This window comes from Mytilinidion resinicola (genome assembly GCF_010093595.1).
Source record: "Mytilinidion resinicola strain CBS 304.34 unplaced genomic scaffold BDZ99scaffold_26, whole genome shotgun sequence".
NCBI lineage: Eukaryota > Fungi > Ascomycota > Dothideomycetes > Mytilinidiales > Mytilinidiaceae > Mytilinidion > Mytilinidion resinicola.
This window is the reverse complement of record NW_022985462.1, coordinates 311947-330515: the sequence shown is the minus strand read 5'-3', so window position 1 is coordinate 330515 and position 18569 is coordinate 311947. Positions and strand designations below refer to the sequence as shown.

The 18569-nt window shown below is 51.1% G+C and overlaps 5 protein-coding genes across 5 annotated transcripts; 3 read left to right on the top strand and 2 right to left on the bottom strand.

Moving 5' to 3' along the window:
• Window positions 1–3553: 3553 nt before the first annotated feature.
• Window positions 3554–4873, bottom strand: BDZ99DRAFT_399615 (alpha/beta-hydrolase; the record flags this gene model as incomplete). The annotated part of the gene is made up of 4 exons (XM_033716139.1): window positions 3554–4272; window positions 4319–4391; window positions 4442–4701; window positions 4747–4873. 4 exons carry the CDS (start codon window positions 4871–4873, stop codon window positions 3554–3556), a joined length of 1179 nt encoding a protein of 392 aa, XP_033570535.1.
• Window positions 4874–5250: 377 nt separating this feature from the next.
• On the top strand, window positions 5251–9590 carry BDZ99DRAFT_576053 (uncharacterized protein). Its single transcript, XM_033728531.1, has 6 exons — window positions 5251–5468; window positions 5523–5632; window positions 5685–6055; window positions 6106–6436; window positions 6491–7763; window positions 7815–9590. The coding sequence occupies exons 1-6, from the start codon at window positions 5446–5448 to the stop codon at window positions 9244–9246; spliced, it is 3540 nt and encodes a 1179-aa protein (XP_033570534.1). The 5' UTR covers window positions 5251–5445; the 3' UTR covers window positions 9247–9590.
• Window positions 9591–9659: 69 nt separating this feature from the next.
• BDZ99DRAFT_576052 (uncharacterized protein) lies at window positions 9660–12928 on the bottom strand. Its single transcript, XM_033728530.1, has 7 exons — window positions 12770–12928; window positions 12151–12716; window positions 12000–12103; window positions 11796–11948; window positions 11631–11745; window positions 11490–11581; window positions 9660–11439 (listed from the first exon to the last, which is right to left on the bottom strand). Exons 1-7 carry the CDS (start codon window positions 12910–12912, stop codon window positions 9964–9966), a joined length of 2649 nt encoding a protein of 882 aa, XP_033570533.1. The 5' UTR covers window positions 12913–12928; the 3' UTR covers window positions 9660–9963.
• Window positions 12929–14108: 1180 nt separating this feature from the next.
• BDZ99DRAFT_426986 (uncharacterized protein) lies at window positions 14109–15872 on the top strand. The gene is made up of 3 exons (XM_033717139.1): window positions 14109–14293; window positions 14354–14853; window positions 14914–15872. Exons 2-3 carry the CDS (start codon window positions 14379–14381, stop codon window positions 15549–15551), a joined length of 1113 nt encoding a protein of 370 aa, XP_033570532.1. The 5' UTR covers window positions 14109–14293; window positions 14354–14378; the 3' UTR covers window positions 15552–15872.
• Window positions 15873–16596: 724 nt separating this feature from the next.
• On the top strand, window positions 16597–18360 carry BDZ99DRAFT_503181 (FAD dependent oxidoreductase; the record flags this gene model as incomplete). The annotated part of the gene is made up of 4 exons (XM_033723946.1): window positions 16597–16619; window positions 16681–16927; window positions 17002–17024; window positions 17081–18360. 4 exons carry the CDS (start codon window positions 16597–16599, stop codon window positions 17907–17909), a joined length of 1122 nt encoding a protein of 373 aa, XP_033570531.1. The 3' UTR covers window positions 17910–18360.
• Between the last annotated feature and the right edge of the window lie 209 nt (window positions 18361–18569).

The window sequence follows — 18569 nt, the reverse complement described above, 5'->3', positions numbered from 1 at the left end:
TCTCCATGGACCATGGATATCGATATAACCATCAAGCTGCCAACCTAAACCACATATCTTAGTGATGGACATAGCGCTTAGGAAGAGCTTTTCAGCTATCTGGAGTTGCAATGGATTCTGGAAGTTTCTTATAGCCTCGAAGATTGGAATTCTGCCGTGTCCATCCTGCAAACTTGGGTCTGCTTTCTCGAGTAGTGCATCCAAACACGAGATTACCTCGAGGTTCGACTCGCCACGAAGAAGTCGAGTAAGGGGCGTGTATTCGTCGTATTCTTCGTTGGCTGAACCTAAAGGAGTGGTCACGACTGGTCGACCAAGAATCTTTCGTATCAGGCTTGCAGGAGCTGGGTCCGAAATCGCTACCACTTGGCTGGGACAAGGTTCGAGCAGAGCGTGAAGAAGGCGACCGGAGCAACCAGTTTTTCGGGAAAAGCTGTTTCGTACAAGCAGCTCTGCTAGTCCTGATCCAGGGCAGTGGAATAAAAGGTCATGGCCGAAAGACTTGCTGATAGAGCAACTTGATAGTTTGGAAGAAACGTTCACGTCAACCCCTCTTGACAAGAACAGATCCAAACAGCTTTTCTCTTCCTCGTCGATATCCCTGAACCAGTTGGCAGTAGAGTCCCACGAATCGAGATATTCCCTGAACAATTCATTGTCTGTATCCGGGTCAACTGACAAAGAGTCCTTTTTCAGAAACATTTCAAGGACTGCGTTCGCAAATTTCCGGTGCTTGGACCACTGCTGCTTGCGCACGGCCATGATTTGAGTCCACGCAATGGAGTCGACGTCTGCTCCGTGGTTCAAAAGCATCCGAACAATCGAAAGACTTGAGTGATATCGTGATGGTCGTATGGCAAGATGGAGGGACGAGTCTCCCCACGCCGTCCGAGCATTGGCTTTGGCGCCGGCGGCGAGCAAAGCTTCCACATACAAGGGGCTCCCGTTGATAACCGAATGTAAGAGAGGAGTATAACGGGTTCTCGGTTCCGCATATTCCAGGTCTGCTTCATTGTCAATCAAAAGCTGGACCATTTCGATAGATGAGCGCTCAGTGGTGACGGCTCTATAGAGGTACGGCATTGTGTTGGATCCTTCTGACGACAGGATCAGCCCGGGAAGCGTCGAGTCTGGGTCGGGAACTGAATCAAGGATGCGCTGAACGAAGGCGACATTGTTCTCGACGATAGCAGCCATGGCCTCTTCGTCCAATCTCTCGATATCACCATTGGTAGTGGTAGGACTGGGGACTTGCTGATGCTCGATTTGAGGATGCATTGATGAAATCAAAGGGTAAGGTGCACTTTGTGGGATACTGATGTGATGTGTTATCTCGTGGAATATACACGAGGTGTCTAACCTGGCGTATAATACTAGTGGAAGAAGTAGATGAGGACACTCACGACATCAGAGCTATTGAAGCACGGGAGGCCTCTCGGTGGGATGCAGAGTCTGATGGCACTCTCGACATTATATGGGAGGACTTCCTTTTCTTGAAATTAAACTCTTTCATTTTCGTGCGGTACGACCGTTCACTTCATCAGTTACGTTCTTAGCACTGCTGTTTCATCAAAAGCAGCACCTTCACTTACCTGGCCTTAAAACCGTGCTCCTTTTCCATCAAAGCCATAACTTCTTTGAGCGGCTTGCGCTTAACGACATAATAGTGTCGAATGTCTTCCCAAACATCGTCCCAATTGTGCGTCATGGCGAAAGCAGCGATGAAACCTGCGATGGTCGACGAGCGGGTGTATCAACTGACCTGTCGCAAAGGCTGTTGGAGCTGCAACTTTATGTGACGGGTCGAGGCTGGCGCGGATACTGGGCGTAGGTGTGGCAAAGAAATTCTGATTACAGAGTGTGTCAGCCAGACTGCGCAGCTCTCAGGCACAGCCGTGGGCAGGTCTCAGCCACCATAAGCAATGGGGTGCAATAATGTGTTGCCTCCGCCAGAATTGCAGTTCGCTAGCCCAAGCTCGACGTCTCCATTCGAGAGCAGGTGCAAGAACGTAGAAGGCAAGAGATTTCTGCGCTTCCTAGCCTAGCAAATAAATGATGGTAATTTGTCTTACGGCATAGCTCACCTGCGTCGGCGTCGTGAAGTTTCTAGATGCCTTTTAGATAGCACTTGAAAATCTAGAATAGTGGGTAGATCCCTAGCTCACCTGCGCCGGCGTCATGAAGTTTCTAAATGCCTTCTGAATAGCACTAGAAAATCTAGAATTCTATTGGGTAGATACCAGGTCCAATCGATGCGCAATAATGAGATGACTGGGGTAAAATTGCAGTTCGTTCGTTGGTGCAACGCCACACCCATCTAAGCTGCAAAAATACCAGAAGTTCTGCTTTTTGCACTTCGTGTAAGCTGCGGGGCGGCAGATCGATGCGCAAAAATCATTTGCCTCTGGTTAACTTGCAGTTCGTGCGCCTGGGGCGCTTGGGGACGCCGTACCATCCCCGTGCAAATACATCGGCGGCCAGGGTATTTTGCGCTTCCTGACTGCAACGGCGTAGATGGAACACAACTTTTGCGCTTCGCTGTATCCACGGCACCATCGGATCAGTACATGGGTATGTTCCTGGCAGCGGAGCGTGGGCGTCCATTGGACACGGCGGGACCGCATTGGACCGCTCGGCCTTCTAAATGACTTGTGGGAAGTGCAATTGTAACGAGGAGCGGCTCTTATTGCAGTTCAAGCCCGCAGAACCACTATGAAAATAGTCACTTGCGTTCTCATTATTGCAGAAGTCTCTCCGGATAGCGTCGCAGGTCGAGTTGCCTTTACGCCTCTCATTTACTGCCAAGCTGAGTGATGATTTCGGGCAATCAAGCGCTGCCAATCCCACTATATGAAGGACCTTCTTCTGCACTCTTTCTGGTTGAACGTGTCATCCATTCCTTCTTTCTTTAGAAGTTACCTGAACCAAGTCAAAGCCCAAGCAGCCCTCTCAGTCTGCCTTTGCCAACCAACGAACACGGTCTACAGTCGTCGCTTCCTGTTGCAATGAATTCGTCGACCCAAGATGTCACCCGACCCTCCTCGTAAGTGTTCACTATGCTTTGTAGAACGAATGATCTTTATCGACGTCGAGCTGACCAGGTATCCAGTGATGTCGCCTCCTGTGCTACCTCATTGCGGACCCAGCGTGAGCCGCCAGCGAGTTTCCAGCAGCCTAAGGGCCTCTTGAAGGCCAGACCATCCGCTTCCAACACACCTGATGCTCAAATAACGACGGCCAATCTCACCGCCCTTATGAGCCAACTCGCACATGGATCGAGCGAACACAGCGTCAGAGATACCAGCGGCATACTGACCGCGGCGAAGGATCTCGGGTTCGGAGAACTTGCGGAAAAGATCGCACTGGAACACGAGAAAGTTGAGACTTCCAAAGGGAAAAATCCGATGGATAGATGGCTAGACGGTCGTACTGAAAGGCTGGTCGAGGCTAGCTATCGGAGGGTTCCTACTTCTTGACGGACAAAGCTCCTAGTGGGAGGGCAGAGTGATTGGCGAATGTGTCACCTGGACTATCACAGGCGGTCGCTGTTTCTTTACTTGACTTTGCGGCGTAGCAAGTCTGCCATATCCCGTAGTCCTTTCAATCGTTCATCCTTCGATTCGCCTAGATACAAGGCTGCCACAGGCCATGCGTGAATTCCACCCTTCTCTTCATCAACGTGAACTTCTGCGCCCGACTTCTTAAGCAGAGAGATAAGAGCGCGTGTCTCGGGCGCAAGGACCTCTTCGGAGCCAAAGAGAAATGCCCATCCGTTGGTTGGGGTTGCTCTTGCCCACCTGTTCAAGTCTTTGCAGTTTCCAGGGGATACCATTGGATCGTCAACAAGCACCTTGGATCCACAGTACTGGCGGCCGTAAATATCAAGGCTCTCCTTGTTCAAATAATCACTGGCGGTATTGCGATTGTTCTCTGAGACGAGAGTTACCCATGGTGAGATCATCATGGCGAAACCAGGAAGACGGGAACGATATGAAGGATGGTCTGCCATGTACAGCAAGAGACTCAGTACGACCGTTGCTCCAGCGGAGTCTCCCCCAACGCAAATTCGCGATGGGTCTTTTGCGATTGAGATGACGTATTCGAAGCCAGCAAACGCCTGCTGAACCTGAGTGGGATATACGGCGTCTGGAACAAGACTATACTCTAAAGTGAAAAGAGCGGGGTTTTGATAGCCAGAATCTTTCATAAGTGTTACCAACGCGAGTAGGAACTCCATGTAAAAATAACTGGAACCCATCGAGAATCCTCCTCCTGAAGGCAATTAGCGCTGCTTTTTGCAGTACAAGAAAATACACACCATGACAGTAGTAAACGACAATGTCAGGCTGCCTAGACTGGTCGTACGTAAGCCACACACCCCGGAACCCATCCTAAAGATATCAGCAGAGTTCAATTTTAAATAGTTGCGCATTGTACACACTTTGTTGACCTCACGCCAGGTGATTGGTGATTGAAGATAGCCATGTCGGAGCATTCTGAAGCGAAGAAACGGGAGAGCAACGGCCTTCGAGAAGAAGACTCTACCAAGATATGCTGGCATAGATGCAAAAGCATATCGTACGCATCTGACAACGAGATCTTGGAACAGCGTAGCCTGTTGGACGAACGGACTTCGGTTTTGGAACGACGTGAAGAACCTTTCCTTGGCGAACCGGAAGGGTAGAACAATGGCTTCAATGACTGTTAGCTCGAGTGTTCCTCGCACAGGAGAGGTTTCTTGATTACTTAGAAAAGGAAGCGCTCCCACAACCCATCGCGCTGTTCGCCAGAGTCCGACGTGGATGAGCAATTGCGGAGCTAGGAAAACAAGAAAAACCAAGCAATCAAGGTAGGAAATCTGAGTCAGGATCATGTTTCTCCTTCTAAGGGCCAGAGAGAGCGCTGATGCACATGTAAGTAGGGAAATGATGAAAATGCAGCAGAGCAAAGGACAGATGGATGTTGATAGAAGCGTGAGAACTACGCAGCCTCCATGATGACGTCCGTGAGACTAGACCTAAAATAGACCGCGCGTCTCAGTGAGATTAGTCTTGAGTTAGAGCAGCTGTACCTCTTGCCCGACAAGAACAATCTTCTTACAATTGATTCCGATTTACAGTTCGTCGAAGTGATTGGGGAAGTTTGACGGCGAACCCTGAGGCGAGGGAAGGGGCTCACGTGCCGGGCGCTCGGGCCATCTCGGCAGCCTTTCGTTCACTCCTCCAGCTTGACAGAATTTCACGCCGCCGACTCCCAACAACACGCCTCCTTCGACATCCGCAACCTCACCTCCTCGGCCTTCGTTGTGTCCTCGCCTCTCTTACCAGCTCCCTTAGTTATGTCGTGAGCCTGCGACGTTCGGCTCGGCTCTCTTGCGCTCTGTCAAAGACAGGAGGCTCATCCCTCACCACCCGCCTCCGACAAGTAGCTGTCACTCTTGCTACCATGGCGGCTATGGATAACGCCAGGTAGGTTATCCTGCCATTGCCTCGTCCTAATTCTGTCTAACGCGTTCCTCGCAGCTCTTTCGCGCAAGGCGATATACCCGTGAAGCTACGTTGCGCTATAGACAGCAAGCTCGTAGTCAACGCGTTCCGTCTCCCATGCTGCGATCAGAATATCTGTGGTTCTTGTAAGTTCTCACTTCAGCGTATCTTGCTTGCTTCCATTGCTAATTATTCCAGGCCAAAGCGCTCTGCCTGAATCATGTCCTGTCTGCGCCCACAGCCCCCTCTCCGCCGATGCTTGCCAACCGAGCAAAGGCCTCCGCCTGACAGTCTCCGCATTCATAAAGAAGGAAGAGAAGAAGCGCGAGAAGGAACGCGCAGCAAACACGCCAAAGCCTGCAGCCGCTACTGCTCCGGCGCCCTCGGCGACGACCTCGTCGAGTGAGCAAGCGCTCGATACCTCAGATCAGCCCTTTCAGAGCGTTGAAGCCTCCTCAAGCCAGCAGGATAACCCCAATGTGGACGGAGCTTCGACGACAGAGGTAGGAATCGCAGGGTCAGAAGCTCCGGTTGATGACAATCAGGCACCGGAGCAGCAACTCGTTGAGGTAAGTATCTTCAGGCATTTAGTTTGAGAACAGCTACTCATGGTCCCTAGGCAAGCTCGCTGCCTCAATCTCTCGATGCCCGACGGGGCAGTACGGCACAAGCTCCAACCTCAAACAAGAGCGTAGGGCGTACCTCAGCTGCTCCTGAGAGCCAACCACAAGACGCTCAGACTGGTGTCCAGAGCGGTGAAAATGCCGAGGGACAAGACTCATCCACAATGTGGAACAATATGAACGGAGGCCAAGGACAGATGTACCCTGGTGCATTTGGAAACTTCAACAACGGCATGGACTGGAGCGGCACCACCGGATTTAACCCCATGATGCAAATGCCAAACGGCATGAACAGCGGCGACTGGAATAATTATTCGTCAATGATGAGTAAGCACTTCTCGCACCTATCACTAAGTGAATTGAAGCTAACTGTCTTTTCAGGCATGCCAGGCATGAACATGGGGCCCATGTCGCAAGGAATGTTTGGAGGTTTCGGAGGACAAGGCATGGGCATGAATGGAATGGCAGGCATGAATATGGGAATGAACTATGGCGGTGGTTATGGCGCGGGATGGAACGGGCAACAGATGAGTGGCGGTCACTTTGGTGGCGCGAATGCAGGATATTATCCCGGTGGTGGATATAATCAATCATCGCAGGGAAATTTCCCACATCAGATGCACCAGCAACAGTTCCCCAAGAATAATTTCCAGAACCAAAATCGTTTCCAAGGCCAGGGGGCGTATCCACAGAGGGGCGGTTTTGGTCGAGGTCATCAAGGCAATCTTGCCACTCAAAATCATGGTCAGACCTACGGTCAGAACCAGGTTCCCACCTACCAGAATCACTCCGAGCAAAAGAGCGACGACACCACCGACAGGCAGACTTCCTCGGGGCTACAGGATTCATCAATTCGAATGACCGTGGAGCAATCACAAGTTCCTCCAGATACTGAAGCAGAAGGGGTAGATGGCGGACCAGAGAAGCCATCTGATTCAGCGGAGAATCTTGGGCCTGACGTGTCTACTGGAAATAGTGATATAAAGGCAGAAGGTGAACAGAACGCTAACAGTATCAATGCATCAGGTTCAGAACATGAAAACAACGAAACCTTAGAAACGAGCGCATTGACTAGGCCAGCAGAAGGATTCGCCGAAGATACCTCCATGAATGCCAATATGGATACACCTACCCAGCAATTCCAACCTATTGCCACTGTCGATACGTCGGAACCGTACTCTCAACCGTTTGACCATCAAAACATGAACATGAACATGGGGATGGAAATGGGCATGTCACATGATATGATGGGTCAAGTTTATCCCGGGCAGGCCCACCAAGTGGGTATAATGAACGGCTACTCGCACAGAGGCCGTGCGGGTGCACGGGGTGGATTTGGACGCGGCGCAGGACATGACTTTCGTGGCGGTTTTGGTGGACGAGGTGTTCAAGGTGGGGGGTTCATGTCTACGGGTGCTTTTGGTGGTAGTAATACAGCCGTTCTACCGCATAGCGGAGATGTGACGGTCTTGACTCCTGGAGAACCACGAGGCCTGGGTGTTGAAGGAGCCCCTACTGGTCCGAAGGCCATGCGTGAAGGGCGCCCCAACACGGGATTTGCAAGCCGTGGACGATTCTCTGGACCTCAGGCATCAGGAGCTGCACACGTAACCCCCGATGTATCTGCGACGGGATCACAGACCCGACCTAGGAGGTAATATAGGCCAGCCTCTGAAGTTTACCATCCGACTAACTCGAGTAACAGCAAAACACCTGTACGAGACGACTCTCTCCGAGTCCGCTCCAAATCGCGATCAAAGTCGCCCGTGAGAGCAAAGTCAAAATCCAGATCTCACTCCCGATCGAGAGAGCATCGACGATATCGGGACCGCTCCCCTACTCCCACCAGCGAGACTAAGTCACGTGAGAAGCATCAGGAGTACGACGACCGTCGTCGCTCTTCACGGAAGTACAACGACGATGAACGTGAAAACTTCCCCGAAGAATCTTATCTAGAAGAATCAAAGGATAAGAGCAAGGAAGAACCATCTCGAGGCACTTCAGTCGAGTCGCGGTACCGCAGCCGGCGTGACCGAGAAAAGCACCGTTCATTACGCTCTCACCGAGACCGTAGTCGCGAACATCGACGCCACAGACACAGATCCCGTTCAAGGAGTCCCGTGGTTGACGAACCGCTCGAAGGGGATGAGAATGGCAACGACCTGCCAAGCGAATCCAGCAGCCGACGTAAAGGCCGCAGTGAGAAGTACAGGGACCGAGAACGAGACCGCGAACGAGAGCGAGATAGAGATAGGGACCGTGAGACGGAACACGACAGAGATAGGGACCGAGGGGGAAAGGATAGACGTAGGGACCGAGAACGAGACCGCAAACACTCACGACGGGACCGCTCCAGATCCCCCCGATACGCCTCAGACGATGAACGTCCCCATCGCTCGTCAAGACCAAGCCACAAAGACCGCGAACGGGATCGTGAATACACACACGGCCACTCACAGTCAAGAGGCCATTCCCCTCCTATTACCGCTCCCACCGGGCCCTCAAAAGCCCCCGTGGCGGAAACAGAGTTCAAGATTCAAGGCCGCTCCAAAGCCCGCAACTCGTCTACTGTCGCGCCCATCGCAACAAACATGCCGCCGCCTACGCAGCCCAAATCTTCTCAAGCGGTCTTCCAACCCCCCAAAGGCCCCGCTGCCGAACGCTCCCACGACCGGGACCGCGACCGTGGCTCCCGTCGCCGTCCCTCATCCTCCGTCCCTTCAACACCCATCACGCCCACTACTCCCACCACTCCGGCAGTCGACCCGCACACTCTTGAACGTGAGGCCCGCAACCGCGAGCGCATGCTAAAAGAAGCGCAGCGCCGTGCCTCGCTGCAGAACCCAAATTCCTCGTTCTCGTCCGCGGAGAAGAAGCGCTCCAGAGACGCCGTTGACGATGAGGACGATAAGCCATTCACGCCGCCCACGGGCCCGAGCTCGCAGCGTTGGAAGCGGCGGCGCGAGAGCGACACTGGCGTCAGCTCGAAACTAGAAGATCGAGTCGGCGGGAAGGGGAAGAAGGGGCGGGAGGCGCGGCGGATGAGCTATAAGTACGAAGACGAGGAGAATGATGAGGCGAGGGCGAGGCGGCTGGATAAGATGGAGCGAGAAAGGGAAGAGAGTCGGTGGAATTGAAGGGGTGATTGGATGGGTTTGCGGAAAGACGCGTATAGTGCGTCTGCGTTCAGCGAGAGTGAGGGATTAGGGGAAAGTGTGTAGTTCCATGCACTGTGTTCTATTTCCCCTGCTGCGATTGCCGTTTTCGGGTTTTCGAGCGAGTTCGTGTGGTTTGCTTTGCCTCTTGGCCTAGACGGAGGCTCCTCTGGGCACGTCGGTGCCTCTGCTATGAGCTCATCTCCACTTTGCGTTGGAAGGTTGCTTTTAGGACGAGGTCCTGAGCATTGGCGGGTTTGGCGTTTGCGTTCGTGGAAAATGCCAATAGGTACATAACATACAATCAAGACAAATGATCTTCATGGCTTTGATGTATTTTTCAGGTGATATGTGCGCGGATGAACATTAAGGATACAGTATCAGAACATGGGTTTGGGGACTCTCTTTCGCCGTTGGTTCTAAGATTTTAACATGACATGTCCAAGCGTTTGGCGCCACGCTAATTTGCGTTGTCTGGACCTTTACATCTCATTTTAGTGTTTCATAGTGCATCAAAGGGCCTCAGACAGTGGTGCGCGGGAGTGCACAGACTTTTGTCCATGCACTGTAGAACATAAGAACCTGTGTACTGTAGCTTCGTGAGGCTTTACGCGAAAAAACACTACGAAGTAGCTTGGTAGCGTCAAGTTTGGCACAGTTGATAAGAGAATATCAACAATATATTTGGAAGTCACTGGCTTAGCCTAGTCCTTCTCGGCCACCATCACTCCCCTCTCCATCCGCCTCATCCCCCAATAGCCCTCTCTCTTCTGCGCCGCCTTCTTGCCTCAACACGCCCTGGCCAGCCCCCGTTTCGCCTTTCTCGTCCGCCCCGTTCAGGATGAACCACACATCCTTCTTAGTCAATAGGCCTTTCAGCGTGCCCCGATCCACAAAGAGAACGTAGCGGAGTCCCAGCTTCTGAAACATGCTGACCGTAAGTTGGAAGCTCGCCTTCGCATTGAGAGTGATAGGTGTATGGTCCATCCACGGTCTGAGATCGAGGCTTGTCGTAGGGTCTGAAAGCGGTTGGTGGGAGAAATACGCTTCAGTGTCGGACGTGAGGTTTCGACTATTAGATAAAGCGGTTGATAGTGCGAATGAAAGCTCGGTACGGGAGATATATCCCAGGAGAATGGCATCGCGAGGGTTGTCGATGACAGGGAAGCCGCGGAAGGCGTGAGCGCTCAATAGGTTTCGCAGACTCTGGATAGTGTGGCCAGTGGCCGTGATAACCATCAAATCCTCGATGCGTGTCATGACCTGAGATGCAGGAACATCGGGTATTGACGAGCTGTTGTCATCCCGATTGTCCAGGAAAGGATAGCCATTGAGGTGGATCCATGACTCGTAAATCCCTCTTGGAGATATCGCGTCGCCGACCCATTTGCTGATCATGACTGCAATCATGATGGGGAGGACGTAAGTGAGAGCGCCCGTGAGCTCGAACATAATGACGACAATAGACACAGTCATACGAGTTGCACCTCCAAGGGCGGACGCAGCACCGATAATAGCGTAAGTGCCGGCCGTAACGCAAGGAACGTCAGGTTCACATGATGCGAATGCGATAAAGTTGGGGTGATTTGCTTGCCAGACCTCTACAATGAGACCTATAGCTCGTCCATAAAGAGCTCCGATGGCCATTGATGGGAGAATGATGCCAGCAGGTATTTGGAGCCCGAATGTAATGCTTGCTAGTACGAAACCGAGCAGGGCAGAGATGAGAAGGAGCGCGACGACTCCGGTATTTGCTTTTCCGCTCTTGCAAAGACCTAATGTGTCATCTGTAAGATCTACGCACTCCGCGAAGAGGAAATAGACCAGCTCAGAAGCTTGTGCGCGCATAAACTTGATGGGGAAGTTTATGAGTGCTGTGATCAGTGTGACAACTGCCACTTCCACGATAGGTCCTTTGAATATTGGATTCGTTTTTCGCCATTCAGCAATTCGCATGTTGAGCTTGATGAACAAGCCTCCATACAGTCCTCCAAGGATGCCCAGGATGGCAAAAGGAACCATCTCAAATCCGTGCCATCCGGAGTGGTACGTGACTTGGTACAAGACTAGCTTGCCAGATCTGAAAGGATTGAAGGCTTGAAGGGTGACGGCCGCCACCATAGCGCAAACGAAGCTTTGCCACATAGTCTTATCCGGGAAGTAATACGACAATTGCTATATCATGTTAGTATACTCAAGATGAAAATTAAAAGCAATCTGCATACCTCGAGACTGAATAAAACACCACCAATAGGAGAACCAAACGCCACGGATATACCTGCCGCTGCTGCGGCGGACAAGATTTCTCGCTTTCGTGCTGGATAAATCGTTAGTCGAGAGCAAGAAAAGGAGTGTAAACTTTTTACCTTCATTACTGTTAACGTTACTGAATAATTTCATAAAAAGATTGGCGCAGCAGCAGGCAACATGTACGAGGGGACCCTCTTTGCCCAACCAAAGACCAGATGCGACAGCTAGACACTACAACCATTCGTCAATAGGATGCTCACACAAGCGGCGGGACTGCTCACCAAACCAAGAGACTTGACAATCAAAGTCCAAGTTCCCAAAAAACGCCTAATGACGAAGCCTCCTAGAACCGTCTTTATTTCGGGTATACCGCTATGCTTAGAGTAGACAGCAAAATTCAAGACCAGTACACTGGCGCAAACAGCGAAAAGAACCTTTTTCACAGTTAGGAACTGTTAGAGATGGGGTTGGATAAGCAGACGCACCGAGAAAATAACGAAGAATATGTACTCGACGATCCAACCTCCACCAGCTGAGTGTACACCAAGAGCGCTACTCCAACTATGCCAGTCTTGACATTGTGAGAGTTCTAAAGAACTATTAGCAATTATTGCAGAATTTGCCCTTCGTACTCACCATTATATCCCCAACAGCAGAACCCTTTGTTCAGATAGAACTTCCCATCTCCGTTGACATTACTGCAATAGCCTGTCTTCAGGTCACCTAACCAATCACTAGCCACATCGATGAAAGCAGCTATAGCCCCACTTGCTATACCAGCGGCTATGAGTATAAGCCATATCTGACTAGCGTCTGCTAACTGACGGATGTACCCGAGTATACCGGGGGAGTTCGAATATAGGAAGCGCAGTCGTTGTCGTTCCTTAGCGTACTCGAATATCCAGTCGATGGCTGTGAGATCGTCGTACCCAACACGGCGACCAGGGCCCTCGACATACCAGTCTAATCCAGTGGCATCTTTCGTATCCTGGACCTGCCCGCCAGCATCCCCGGGCCCATCTAGGTAGTTCAATATGCGCTCGGTGGACTCATTGGCTGTATCAAGGTCTCTTAGACGTGATACCGGAGTCCTAGGTAATGGGGAATTTTGCCGACTACTGCCTGAGAGTGGAGAGGAGAGGAATCGCGGGATGGAGAAGGGAGAGCTCGCGGTTGCTTTCTGTTTGCGCTTGAAGGAGATTCTAAATCAAACAACATCAGTTCGGCAACAATGTAAATCTATAACAAGATGTACCTCTCCGGTAGAGAATGCTCCAGTGGATCAGACGAAAGCAGGGTTTCTTCATTATCGCTGATGTCGTCCTCGATAGTAGGTTGCCTGCTGGAGGAGGCTGCGGCCCGCCCTTGGTTGGAATGGTTCGATGACGAGCTGGACATCCCCTCGGTTTATGCGCGATGGATTGTATAATATCATTCTTCTAGGCAAACATGGTCTAGTGCAACTCCGAGAGCTTCGTCAGATGTTGATATTGAGGCTGTGAATACGATAGATACGGTTGGCTGCATACTCAACGAGTCAAAAAATGCGCCAAGACATGACTAAGTTCCTCCACCTTGTTCTCCCGCCCAGCGATTTGATCTCCTCTACCCTCTTTCTTGTAATGGAGTAGGCTTCCCTTCACACCTTTATTATTCCATGGTGGGCTCTGACAAAATTCAACGCCTTTGCCAACAAGTATACCAATGGCACCTTCTAGAGATTGCATCGGTTTTAAATCGTCATGGATCAACGTCCCTCCCTAGGAGGTAGGTCGCGGAAAACCACCGTGCCGGAAAATATGAGGGGTACTTTGACTTTAAACAACTTAGTCTCGGTGCACATATTAAGATTTCCCAGAGTTCTGTCGGGCAGCCTCGGGGCAGGCCCTCAGAAAGTCCCTTCGTCACGTGCGCGCTAGCGATTTTTATGAACAACGCAGGCTCTAATTGGCTACATCTTATCCTTCCACTGCACTGATATGCCGTTCACAATAAACATCTTTCAGCACTTTATAAGACTGAAGGCGAACACTCCTTAGTGAAAATAGGGATAGCTGTGGTCTACGAGCATCCGAGTAGTATGCCGCGCAATGCAATAGCGTTGTAAGAGCCGATAACGTAACGTTAGCTACCTGCATCACGGGGCCGTAACCTACAGCGGTGAGTAATGATAGTTACCTAGGGCTGTTACCCATAAGCGTTCCGTAGAAGTGCTCTCTAGGGAGGACCTCTGGAGGACACCGCACCTTTCTTACAACCTGGGTGACACACACGGAAAGAAGACGTAGCCAGTTAGAGACTGCGGAATTATTTTGTGAAATGTTCATAAACATCACTAACGGGCACGTGATGAAGGGGCCTTCCTAGGGGCCTGCCCCGAGGCTGCCTGGGAAGGAGAGCACCTCGGACGAAGACCAACAACCTGCCGGTCAGAAGAGAAAGCTGATCTGTGGCTGCAAAGCCTGTGGCCGATGTGGTCGCACTTTTTTTGGCGAACGCAGATTATCGCGATTAGTTGGCAATATTTGGTGTCGGGCAATAAAAGCATCTGCTCTGCTGTGTAACCACAACCTTCGAATTACCCCTCTCTCGCTCATCGACAATTCAAAGCCAACGTGTGATAGACAACAAGATTAGAATTCTAAGGACACCCTCTGCAAGCGCCAAGTGTTCCCGCGCCACTAAATGGCATATTTCCTTTCTGTCCACCCACAATTTCTCACGACTTTTCTTGTGCCATCTATCAAACCGCCACGGAGGCAACATCCCAACGGTTTTCGTGCGCTATCCCCACTACCCAAATTACAACGCGCACTTTTGTTTCTAATCAGCGGCATAGCGCTCTTCGTACTGCCCGTCGAACAATGTCCAATTTGAATGAAGGAACGAATCCAGAACTGCAAGCCTGCATTCATTGCCGTTGCCCAACTGCGAAAAGGTGCACCGGATGTTTAGGAGCACCAGATTATGACGACAAACCCTCGGTGTCCACGTTCTACTGTAGCTTCGCGTGTCAAAAGGCAGATTGGCCTGGGCACAGAACAGAATGCCGGAAACTGCAAGCCCGAAAATCGTTGAGCAGAGCGGCATCATTACTTCAGGATATCGTCTACAAGATCAGAGTGCAGACAACAACACTCGAAATCAAATCAGCACATGTGGAAGGCATGACAGTCTATCTGAACGGACCTCTACCCAACCCACTGTGTACTCAGCAGATGACGCCCTTTCCTACTCACTTGTTCAAAGATCAAGCCATACTCAAGTCTGCTTTAGTGTACACAGCATGCATGGAGGCTATGGTGTTTCTCTACAGTTTTACCAAGGAGCTGCTGCGAGGTCAGATCCCACTATACGAACCACACCCCACATCAACCCATACTAACCTGGTGTACGCAGATATTTGCTCGGAGATAAAAGAAATCACCGTTAGCGTGATCAAACACGGATTGCGAATCTGCTTTGGCCCCGCCCACGGCCTAAAGGTCAACATGCCGCAGTCCATGTACCATAATGTGTATAAAGTTGTACTGAAACAGGGCGAGGTTTGGGCCATAGACCCCACTGGAGCGCAATTTGGTTACTACGAGCCTTTGTGCTCTTGGAAAAGTTTCCAGCAGAGAATAAGCACGGTTGACAGAGCGAATGAGCTTGGTTACATTCGCCACAAAGTCTTCTATAATTCCGCAAAGTATCCTGTCAAATTCATGGTCTCCAAGCAAGCTGAGAAGGAAGAGTTGGTCAAAACACTAGAGGACTGGCTCTCCGTGTGGGTAACACTGCACGGCGGAAAATTCAACGCTATACTGCAAGGGACAGAGGCAACTTTCGAGTCAACCAAGAATGAGTTTCTAAAGCAGCTGAGCGCCCATGTCAAAAAGTCGCTGGCCAGAATGTATATGCCCGCCGAGATCGCGAAACGGACGGAAGAGGTTGAGGCGCGGATCGCCCAGAATCAAGCAGATCCTATCAGCCGAAACGAGTTCGAAGGATTCCGCAAATTCCTTGTGTCTGCAATGGGCAACCCATCTCTATAAAGTGGACCGCAACGAGGTTTGCTTGCGAGACATGAAATGGTGAGAAGTCGAGGCAGATACAGAGTGCGTGGCGTTGAACAATACTTATCAATGCCAGTGATCGCACGAAGTTAAGACTAGATATTTATCTATAAAAAGCGACGGTAAGCGGCGCGCGTGGCTATAGAAATCAGGTTGTGATGGAGGCACGAGTAGGAGAGGTACGAGAGGCAGATGGCAACAACGAATGGCCCGCCCGGCTGTGACTGCCCAAAGATGTTTCCAGAAAAATTCCGCATTTTAGGCATAGCGTAAAATACAATACAGTATCTAATACCGCGCTAAACCCTCACGCCAAGATACACCGCGGACCCCTTCGCACGAACAAATCCGCAACGTATGCTCCTAAGGGCCTATTGCCGTAAAGCTTAGAGGTATCTTTTTCGACCTGGAACTATCGGTTCAATGCTCCGAAATATGAAATTTGGTAGATGGTTGTGGTGCAGTAGGGGTGTAAAGCTACCTTTGTAATGACGTTCCGGATGCTCTGAAAGGAATGATTGACAGCATGATTAAGAACGTCGTAATTTTTTAGCTGCACACTAGTTTCCTAGGGGGAAGTGTCTAAAGATTAATGATAGACTAATTATAACTTGATGGGATTGTGAGGGAGAGTATAAGATGCCTAAGCAATAAATTTCATCTGGCACAGGGGGTTTTCCGTCACCCAGGGGGGGACGTTATATTCCTTGAATACTTCATCAGGGAATGCCGGATATTGGCGGTAGCGTCTGAATCACGAACTGCGTATTTCTTGCCACAGACTTGAGCCGAAAGTCGCCCTCTACGTGATGGATGCACAGTTACTCGCCGTAGAAAAGCGACTCCCTTTTACCTATCTTCGATTCGGTATAGAGCTTCCTTTGGTGATGGCCTGAGTGACCGTAGATGTCCGAGTATCTCAGCTTACGTATTGCAAGGCGTAATACATAAATATGCGAGGTTGCCGATGACTCCTCCTCTCTCCTCATCTCAGTTATAGAAATTTCTCAAGTTATTTCTCAACATGTCTCATATCGTAGTTATAGGGTATGTTTCTCAAGTTTCAAGCATATGCCACAGACAATATCGGTTTCTAATGCTTCTCTAGTGCGGGCGTGATAGGCCTTCAGACAGCAGTATCACTGTTGGAAGCCGGCTATAAGGTCACTATCATTGCAAAGCACTTCCCAGGAGAAGGGACAATTGAATATACCTCGCCATGGGCAGGAGCCCAATGGAGAACTCATGCAACCGCGGACCAAAAGGATGAATGTGAATGGGACATTTCGAGCTACAAGCAGTGGGCAGAGGTGGCTCAAAGCGATCCAGAGAAGGCTAAAGAGATGGGCATCGAGGTGGGGGTTTCAACGTCCATCTGAAGGTGCTCCTTGTGTCTATGTATGACAAACTAACAACTCTTCCTTACCAGACTTACCCCTCCTATTTCTACTGGTAAGATCTATTCCAACTTCGTCCAGCATTCATGACAGCCTACTCACATATTCCAGGGCAACTGAAACCCCCGAATCCACCTCCCCCTCCAAAATTTGGTTCGGTCCCCACATTCTCAACTTCTCCGTCCTCCCAGCTACCTCTCTCCCCCCAAACACCCACGCCGGGATCCGCTACACCTCCATCGCCATCAATCCCCCAAAGTATATCTCCTACCTCCTAAACCACGCCACCTCCCTCGGCGCAACCCTCATCCACAGCACTCTCCCAACCCCCACCCTCGCCGCGGCTCTCACCGCCGCAGAAACCCTCCTATCCCAACAATTTCCCCAAGCACCTCCCATATCCGCCTTCATCAACTGCACGGGCCTCGGCGCCCGCGTCCTTGTCCCCGACGCCCTCGTCCATCCCATCCGCGGCCAAACCCTCCTCGCCAAGATCTCCGGCGTCGACTCACCAGCCCAGAAATCCGAGAACCCCGTTTTCAGTCCCAGCCTCTCTGTGCCAGCGATCCACACCCGCGAAGACGTAGCCACGCCCAGCGTGACCTACATCATCCCGCGCCCGGGCACGGACACGTGGGTCCTCGGTGGGACGAAAGAGGTAGGCAACTGGAGCGCAGAGGCGGATGCGGGGACGACAGAGGGAATACTAAAGCGGTGTTGCGAGCTGTGGCCTGCGTTGCAGGTGCCGGGTGTTGAGATCGAGGTGTTGGCAACGCAGGTGGGGTTGCGGCCGGGAAGGACTGGGGGCGCGAGGGTGGAAGTTGAGGAGGTGGAGGGGAGAGTAGTTGTGCATGAGTACGGGCATGCGGGGGCGGGGTTTCAGAACTCGGTGGGGAGTGCGGCGAAAGTTTTGGGGTTGTTGGAGGGGAGGGGGATTTGAGTGTGTTATTCTAGGGGTCTCGAGGCATCGTTGCGTTTGGGTGTTAGATAGCGACTACGAAGTCTACGATAGTGAAGCTTGTGAAAGCTTGTTGAAGCATCTTTGATAGCGAAAAGAAAATGTACAGGACCTAGGGTTGAGTATTGCGTGGGCGGATCCTGAGTAGCGGTGTATAGAGTTGAGGGCGGTGAAGCGTCTCTCATCGCACACAAATCGGTGGCGGGTATTTGCAGACCGGTGAAGGAAACAATTTTATGAAGTGTGGGTTTTTATGGGAAAGACGAACAATTGTAAGAACCGTTTTCAGAGTCTACCTAGGTAAGATAGGTTGCTCAACAGAGGAGGAATAAAGATACTCGCCAGCAAATCAGAGCATAGAATGGGTACTACTCCTGAATTTCGTGGCCAACTTGTTGAAGAAGTGGCGAATAGCATGAGATTCGTGGAACCACTGCTGCCTAGCCACGCGATATTACCTTCCTTGCCTCACCAAAATGGAGTGGTACTGTTCACCATGCGGTCCGAGAAAACAGGGCGAACGGCATATCAAGCATAGCGTTAGGGTTGCACTTACCAGATTCGCACGGGTAGTGCCGGGTAGTGAAATGGTGAGGGGCTGGCAAGGCAGACACGTAAACCAGGACAAGGCTGAAGCGTTGG